This window comes from Convolutriloba macropyga, unplaced genomic scaffold (genome assembly GCF_964194025.1).
Source record: "Convolutriloba macropyga unplaced genomic scaffold, txConMacr16.3 SCAFFOLD_6197, whole genome shotgun sequence".
Taxonomy (NCBI): domain Eukaryota; kingdom Metazoa; phylum Xenacoelomorpha; order Acoela; family Convolutidae; genus Convolutriloba; species Convolutriloba macropyga.
The window spans coordinates 4,373-13,314 of record NW_027452279.1 but is presented as its reverse complement, the minus strand read 5'-3'; the positions used below and the strand labels follow the sequence as shown (position 1 = coordinate 13,314).

General features: G+C 35.2%; 1 protein-coding gene across 1 annotated transcript; it reads left to right on the top strand.

Annotated features, from left to right (window-relative positions):
- Positions 1-2,077: 2,077 nt before the first annotated feature.
- LOC142357351 (uncharacterized) lies at positions 2,078-7,984 on the top strand (the record flags this gene model as incomplete). The annotated part of the gene is made up of 4 exons (XM_075409001.1): positions 2,078-2,132; positions 2,259-2,388; positions 4,505-4,516; positions 7,858-7,984. Coding segments are annotated over exons 1-4 (324 nt in total), but the record flags the coding sequence as incomplete, so codon positions are not given.
- Between the last annotated feature and the right edge of the window lie 958 nt (positions 7,985-8,942).

Genomic DNA, 8,942 nt, shown 5'->3' with positions numbered 1-8,942 from the left:
CTTATCAAGAATGGTCTTTTCAAAATAGTTAAAATAGTTTTTAGAAGACCATTGTCCTTCCATATGTTGAGCTCTAATCATACGTGCTCATTTTGCACCTGCGTTTCTTTTCTTACTTTGTTGATTGTTTCAAAAATCAACAACTTTGTTGATTGTTCCTTTGTTGATAGTTTCTTTTCTTACTTTGTTGATTGTTTCGTAAAGTTTTCAATTAAAAATTAGAGGTAGAAAAAATCAAACATAATTTAAAGATATCAAGGCCGCCTTCTTTGATAAATCTGGAATTTTCAAAACAAAGAAGATAGATATTAACGCAAGCTAAGGTTCCGAGACGAAAGCAAATATGTCCACAGCAGATATGAACTCTCGAGAAGAGGGGGGGGGGGAGATGTGCTGTGTTTTCACAATTCAGGAAACATCAAAAAATGCACGTGTGTACATTTAGATTTGTTATTTGATGCCTCACATTGGGTCAGAACATTCATGCCTTACACTGAAGGGAGTTCAATCAATATAAATAGTATGATTTTTTCATCATCTCAACATTTTGAATCTAGAAGCGTCTTTCAAAACTAGCTTTTAGCCAAGCGTGGCCCTTCAATATATTGAACTCTGCCCGTGCCGAGGTCTACATGCCCAACAGGCCTCTAATCAGGACATCTTCTAGCGCACACCTTTGCATGGTGCTCCGTGTTGCATGATCTGAAAAAGTATTCGAGCACAATTAGACTTCAACTTATCTGATCAGAAGCAAAATCAGGAGCACAAAAATCTCATCCAAAAAGATTTTGAGCGGAAATTGGGTCTTATCAGAAACTTTGTAGAGCGTATTTTTTTTGCTTTTCAAAATAGTTTTACATTTTTTAATTGCGAGATGTTTACTGCTGAGAGGCAACAAAACAGCTGCACTCTGATGGAAGAATCATATATACACTCTTGGTGCTGATCAGAACTAAATGGTCAATCTGGTATCAAGATTTAGTCTCCTTTAGAAGAAATCTTTAATTTTTAATGTCTGTAGACCAAGATGTTTTTTTTTACTAAAAGCTGTCTTCGTTCATCTATTGAGTGAGAATCATATACCGATGGTTTCCTTAATAAACTCTTTTCTCGACGCAGTTGTTCTATCATTAGCGAAACATTTAGTGTTGATTTTTTGAAGTTGATTGCCATACTAAAAACAATTTTTTTTAAAATGAAGTGAATATATTATAATGGTATTAAAAGATTTTTTCACGTTTAAAACTATTCTCTGATCAATTTGTTTCAAACACCTGATCAGATGTGATTTCGAGCGCAGTTGAGCCTGATAACAGGTGGATTCGAGCGCGCACTAGTCTGCTCATGAGCGCAGAGTAGTCTGATCAGAGGAGACTTTTGAGCGCACTTCCAGCTAGAGTCTGACAAGAAGTCGATTCGATATTTGTTGGTCTGATCCAGGGTCACTTTTGCCTGGGATGGTCTGATTACAGACTATTTCGGCCTGGACCTCTACCTGGGTATTCAGGTGCACATTTGGCAAGTTTTTCTTTTCTTTCTTTTTGTTCAAAATTGGACTCAGTTTCTGGATTCGTTGATTTTTGTTCAGCTAAGTCGGCTTTACAGAACAGATACGAAGTATGTTTCCTTCCAAACATTTGAGCTGGGATGAGGTTTTGACTTTTAATATAGCATGTATTTCACCAATTTCCTTAAAAAAATTTGCAGAACGCTGTTTTCTATAGTCGCTATGTGTTAAATGAAGACACTAGTTGACACACTGCTTCAGAAATAACATGGGAACATAAACAAACTAACAAGTCTGAACATAACGACACGCAAATCAGATATTATATTAAATTTGTCGGTGGAAAATTTTTATATAGTAAGAAGAAAAATATGCGTAAAAATTACGTATATTACATAAATTACGTTAAAATATTACGTGAAAAAAGTGATGGTCTCCCCGTTAATCCAAAATATTTACCATATTTCATGAAAAACTTATGAATGGTTACTCTATTGTTCATTATCTCATTTTCTCTGATCATAGCAAATTCATTGATGTGAACCTCTGATTATTACTGGATCATAGAAAATGTATCAATGGGATGTCAGTCCATCAGAGAGAATTCATCGATGTGATCCATCGGGTAAGTTCATATGTCATGTTTATTATGGGGATAAGTCCGGCCATCCATGACTTCACGATAGTCTAGAGCTGGAAGAGCGCACCAATTTTAAAGGCTTCCTCTTGTATATTAATTTCTTTGTTTCAGAGGTTTTACGCATTGGTGTCTATACAGAAGACGTGCCGTCTGCAGCTACAGATATGACAACTTTAAACGTTGCTGGGATCACGGACTGGGGTAGTGAATGCAATCTAGGCGACATGTTTCTACCACCCAAGTCAGTCAGGATTCATCAATCAAATAAGATTAATGTTGACTGGATACGATTTTATTATCGCTAGATCTTGAAAGCCGATGCAAAACTCAAGAACCGTAGTTATAGCACTAAGCCAATTTTTCGGTCCTGCAGTTTTTCCCTATTATAGCCCTCCTCCCACCCTCGCCCAACTACCCGCGCGAAATTATAGCCCCCCATTACGGTTTGTTTACGATGACGGGGGCTATACGTTGTGAGCGAGCATCTAACGTATATCCCCCCGGTTATTATTATAAACATTCTAAGATGAGGGGAGTTTGGGTGCTAAGATACCAAATTTTAACAACAGACAGTTTTTAAACAAACTTTACCTTCTATATATTGTTTCTTAGAACTTCTGAATAGTACAAAAAAGGCAAATTTTTGTGCTTGTTAATATTTTTTGAAGTAATACTGGGAATTTAAAAACTTGAGCTTCATAAAATCTCTAAAAACTCAGGTTGATCGGGTTTTAAACTTTTAATGGGGTTCGAACCATTACCCTCCCGATACATTACCTAATGCACTGACCTCTGCGCTATCAGGCTCTAACTACAGATATGCTAAAACAATTTTATACAGAAAAACTAGTTCATGAGCAATTAAACGACGAAAAAACGATCAAAAAACGACGATATCATTTGAAAATAAAACGACGTAAGAAACGACAAAAAAATGGAAAATAAACGATCATTTCTTACACGTAAAAGACGACCTAAACGACGGAAATTAACGAAAACAAAAAAAACGACGACAAACCGACGAAAACGACGAAATCTTACCAAAAGATTGTCATCTTTTCGCCGTTTTCCTCAATACGGGGGAAAAATTGACTTCAAAAATCAAAAAGTAATCAAACAATGTTAATATTACAATTTTTTCGTAATATTACTTTAATATTGTCCTTTTAACTTTATAAACGAACAAAGTTTTACGGTTGGTACTTCTCCATAACAGCCAACTGGAGGTATTTATCCAGTCACTTTTTTTGTGAGACTCATGTATTTCTTAAAACCACTGCAAGAAAACTTTCAGCCTAAGAAAAAAGTGAGGTTCTATTTCCAAAACATATAGAACAGCTGAAATGAAAATGAAATCTCGCATAGGCCAGGATTAAAATTACATAACAATATCAAAGAAACCAAGCACAATAAATATACACAAGACGGGAGCGGGTCCGTTTAGAACTAAAAGAAGAGGAGAGACATTTAGAAAGGAAAAACTTTTTTCTGAAAATCTTCTTTTTTCAACAAAATTAAAACCGATGAGCAAAAATAAAATTTCTTGGTATTTTGCAATCTTTTTTGATAGAAGATAATTAGAGAACAGTAAAGCTCGAATTGAATCATTCCTTTACCTAGAAGGTCCCAAATTAATTTTAAAACACAACCTAAGAAATGTTTTTTTTTGTAGAGGAAAACGTTACATTTGAAAACGTTTGGAGTGACCGACGTCACTTGACTTGTCTTTATTTTTTTCTAGTTGATTAGTTGATCCAATGAGCGAACATTGGATCTTTTTCATCAATGTTTAAATTTTTATTTTGTTGTGTTGGCTCTGATTATCTCTGATTATCGTTTTATGAAAAAGCTTTATAGTTTTAATTGTTTTTTTTTATTGAACTGACTGTTTTGACAGTGCCTTTTTGTTATTGTTTATTCGAATTGTTTTGCTTGTTGAAAATTGTTTTTGACTATGACCTCTCCAAAGAACGATTCTGAGATTTGTTGACTGAGGGTCAGATTCAATTGGAGTGCAGAATCAAGTATTTCCAAAAGAACTGTAAAATCTTTCCAGGGGATTTCATATAAAAACGATTCTCCTGGAGAAAGAATTGTTTTGCATGGAGTTCAATGACTGCGTACCCTTCCTATAAATACCCGTTTATTGAAAAATTATGTTTGAAGATTTTTTACACCATTTTTCCAATTCTTTTTTTCGTCCTGTGTTTGCCTTTATTACGATTGCTATAAAAGTGCGTTTTTAAAGACCTTTCATTTAATGAAGTTCTTACTACCTGCTTTTTCGTTCACAATCAATAGCTTTGATGGGTGCGCTTTTGCGGCGATGAATCTTGACTCGACTGTCTGTGGTTCAGTACGTATGGAAAGTGAGTATATAGTTTAATTCAATAAGTTTTTGGTCCTTCGCTTCTTATCAGTATTATTATTAATACCTTTATCACATTAATGATTATTTTAATTTGGAGCCGAAAACAAACAAAACTGTGGATGACGTGTTGAGAAAACACACGTTCTGGCAAAATTTTTTCTAAAACATGTCAAATAACGTTCCGGCTAGGTAGTTAAAATTGAGCCGAAATTGAAAACAAGAACTTATCATCAGACCATAATTAGCAATCTGGGAGGAATCTTCTAGAAAAGATGACAACTGTTGTGTACATTGATGCTACGAAGTTCTTTTTTTACAGTATGCACAATTTTATACGTTCCTTTGCAGCAGTCACAAATTTAGATGAAAATTTTTGTCAAAGTGCTAATTTTAGGATATTGCGAGAATCGTGCAAGACCAAAATTGTTTTGCAAGATTCATGCGACGAATATGATTTAGGAAGAAAAGCAGCCCAAACTAGGCAACAAATAGCGCTCACAAAACGGAGGAAAAAACCTGTCTTATGTCCTCTACTTCGTCTCATCTTATCTTAGCAAAACCGAAACTATTAGAAAAACTCTTACCTTATTGTATCCTAGAGGGTTTTCTATTTAAGAGGCAAAATGACAGGTAGAAAATGATTCTATACGTAAGTATAAGTGAATTTGTGCTCATAATTTCATCATAAAAGTATACAGAAAATTTTGCAAGTTGATTAAAGTTTAATTCAAGCATGTTTATGATATTTCTCCGAATATTTGACTTTGTTTTTTGTATTGGAATCTTGGAGATCGTATATCTTCTGTTTTGAAAAACAGTTCTTTTAGTTGTTATTTAACAAACATTTATCATTGCTGTGATTTTGCCTCTTCGATATGTTGCCGCAAAAGTTCCCTTATGTGCAATAAATACATCGTAATGTTGGGTTATCACTCTGCGTTTAAGGTCTATCAACAGCACTAAACGCTCAATAATGTTATATACTACAATCATCCACTTGTAAATTTTTTGGACTTATTTCTAAAAGAAACCTCTATTTCATCTTCTTAATTGGCATCCACTCTTATACTATTGTTTTCCCGCACATACGGAATCACACAGTAAACTGTATTAATTGAAAACTATGTCAAATACACAACGACTACATCTTAATGGAGTTTTCATTGTTACTCTAGGTGTCATATATAACCTGACTTTTGCGATATTGGAAAAAGCGATATTGATAAACAAAATAATCATCTGGTTCAAATTATACATAAGAATTGTAATTTTGTTTCTATAATTAGCATGAGGGTTTTGGAAAATGAAAGAACTACATATTTATGAACGAACGAAACTCTTGATTAAAGAAAAAAAATTTTCAAGAAAATAATAAGAAGTTAGGATGAGTCATAGAGATTATTCACCGAATGCAAACTCAGAGAAATTGTAAACTCTTTTCATTTCTTTCTCATTTCATTTCCGTTTCATTAGTACCCGGGCTCACCACCCAGAGTTTTTCATTACTGAACCTGCGGATCTCCATATTAGCTTGTAAAAACTGTGATGAAACAGCTTTGTTTCATTTAACAAAGTTGGTCATTTTGCTCAAAAAACCCCAAAAAACGAATAAGACTGTTCAGAATCATTTGATAGTGAAAAACAGTAGAGTTAAATTTCTTAGAGTTAAAAAAAATTGCCTGAGCATGTCAGGAAAGCATGCAGAATGAATGTAAATTTTATTCACTTGGTAAAGAACGTTACCAGTTAACAGCTACATACCCGCTGCATGCTTCTGCTGATACTGATACGGGATACCTTCATGGAGCGATTGGGGTGCACTGGGGCGCGTAGGGGGTGCGTTTGTGGTGCAACGTGGAGCATGTAATTCTATAACCAGAACAGTAATATTTTTAACCTTACGGATCACTTAACAGGTGTATTGACTATCTCCCGGGTCACTTAGGCGGTTGTGTTTAAAATTTGCTGGGTCACTTAGAAGTGTATTGACAATCTCCCGGGTCACTTAGTTGGTGTGTTCACGATCTGCCCGGTCACTTAACAGGTGTATTCACAAACTCCCGGGTCACTTAGCAGGTGTCTTTACGATCTCCAACCTATTAGTTGAATTCAGGATCTCCCAGGTCACTTAGCCGACGTATTTACAATCTGGACGAGATATCCCTGTGGTGTGTTGTAATATGGTTTAGGTATAGCGGTGGTGTGATGTATTATGGTGTGAATGTTCCTGTGGTGTGATGTAGTATGATGTGAATACGCCTTTGGTGTGATTTGTTATGGTGTGGGTATACTTCTGGTGTGGTGTAGTATAGTGTGAGTTCTCCTGTGGTGTGATGTAGTATGATGTGAATATGCCTGTGGTGTGATATAGTATGGTGTGAATATGCATGTGTTGAGATGCACAAGCAACGCTAAAACAGGTGATAAACATTGTCTTCTAGAATGACAAACAGAGCTGAAACAGGTTTGAAAGTGAAAATTGTTTTTAGGCTGACTTGAGTTATACAATAAGCGTATGATAATAGTTATGAACAGATCAAAACCAAGATAAAATCAAAATTACAATTTTGCTCTGAAAAAGACACTGATCAGTGTGAATTATGACATGAACAGAATCTGTACAAGTAAGAAAAATTCTATATGCAATCTCTGTATTTACAACGGTTGAGTATTTTAATGCTCTGGGTGGTCGACCCGGGTACATCATACCTTTCATAATTTAAAGTTTTCTTCTAAACTCGATGAGGTAGAACTGCCTTGTGGTGTTTTTGCCGAACAGTGACTCTATAAGTTATGTTTAACTTTGATAGTAAATAACCAATATATTTTTGTCGCTCTGTACTGGAAAAAAATGTTGTTATTGTTGCATTGAACTTAACAGTAATGTCGAGTGCATTCTTGAACGGTGCTGAGCAGAATTCAAACTATTCTTGGACCCCAGGGTGAGATTTCTACGGTAATTAGTTTTGAGATATTGACAGTTTTCAGCAATGCACAAAACGTTCCTTCTGTTGCTAGGTTTTGCGCCGAAGAGGTACGATTTTTTCTTAAGCATAATAGTTTTGTTGCTTAGTTTTGTGCAAAAATGCTTTCTTTTGAATTTTGGTGGCAGCCAGGGTCCCAGAATTGTTGAACAAAGTCCACAAACTGGCGGAGTTTTGATCAAGCTGGTTAGATGAAGTTCTTTACAGATCTTTTGGAACCACACGTTCAATTTCAATCAACTTCAATCAAAAATCTCAATCAAAAAGCTGTCAATTTGGCGTACCTCACTCGTTTTTTGGCATTTTTAAGCAGACGTTTCAAAACTTTGGGCAACAGTGTTTTAATTTGTTTCAGATGGGTTCATGGAACGCCGGAAAATACGTGCAGTACTCCAGTGAACTTGAAAGGGTTTAAAAGTGTGAGATTGTCGCTTAGAAATTCTAACAACACTGCAGAGGGAAAGAAGTGGGGTTGCAAGCAGGTTAGAGAACAATCAAATGGAATTATTTATTCTGCGCCATTTCAGCAATTTGCTCAAAGCCAGCGACCCTACCAAATTAATTATAATTAATATTTCTCTAATATTAGTGGAACTTTGCAAAGTATGAAACTAATTATATTGTTTTGTTAGTGTACTATAGTGTTCCCATAATAGTATATGTACCAGTTAGTGAAATCAATCCTTTGTCGCCATAGTCAATACTATAAAGCCTTTTCAAAGGAATTAATATTTTTGTCGAATTAAAGTGGTAAAATCAACCAATTGGTAGAAATTCAGACTGTAAAACATCTAGAACCATTATTTGACTCCTCATTAGAAATTACAATTTTCCAAGAAGTTGCGAAAGAGGTTGCAAACAGGCTAAGGAAAATCTAAATCGACTGTAAACAGACAAAATCGGCCCGTGGATCATATAAGTGGTCTCACTAATCCCTTATAAAATTTTCAATATTGCCTTTATAGACAACTTTGTATGCCTCATTTGATAGTCACATCTCACCGTTGTTACACTTTATATTTAAAAATTTGTTATTACGCAAGTTCTACAGCAAATTCCTCCCGTGAATTTGCAGTACTACTTGGATATTCGACATGGTTAACAACCAACTCATGACAACAATTTTGTATAGAAAAAGTGACGTTTTTCTGTCTTTATAGCTAACTTCAACCACGGTTTCGAATCAACGGTTTGAATTGACATGCGCAACGGAAAGATCACTCATCTATAAATAGAGCTTCAAAATTGGGAAAAAATCAGTCGCAGATTGTTAGTTTTTTCCTACTAATTTGACAAACAGTGCGTTGTATTGAATGTTAAAGTTGTGCATTAAGTTGTATGTTACTAAGTCCTGTGCCTAAAAATTGTCTGGGCTGCCATCCATCTTTCCCCCAGCTTCTGACTACTTTGACATGTAAGTACGATGAGATAAAAGCTATA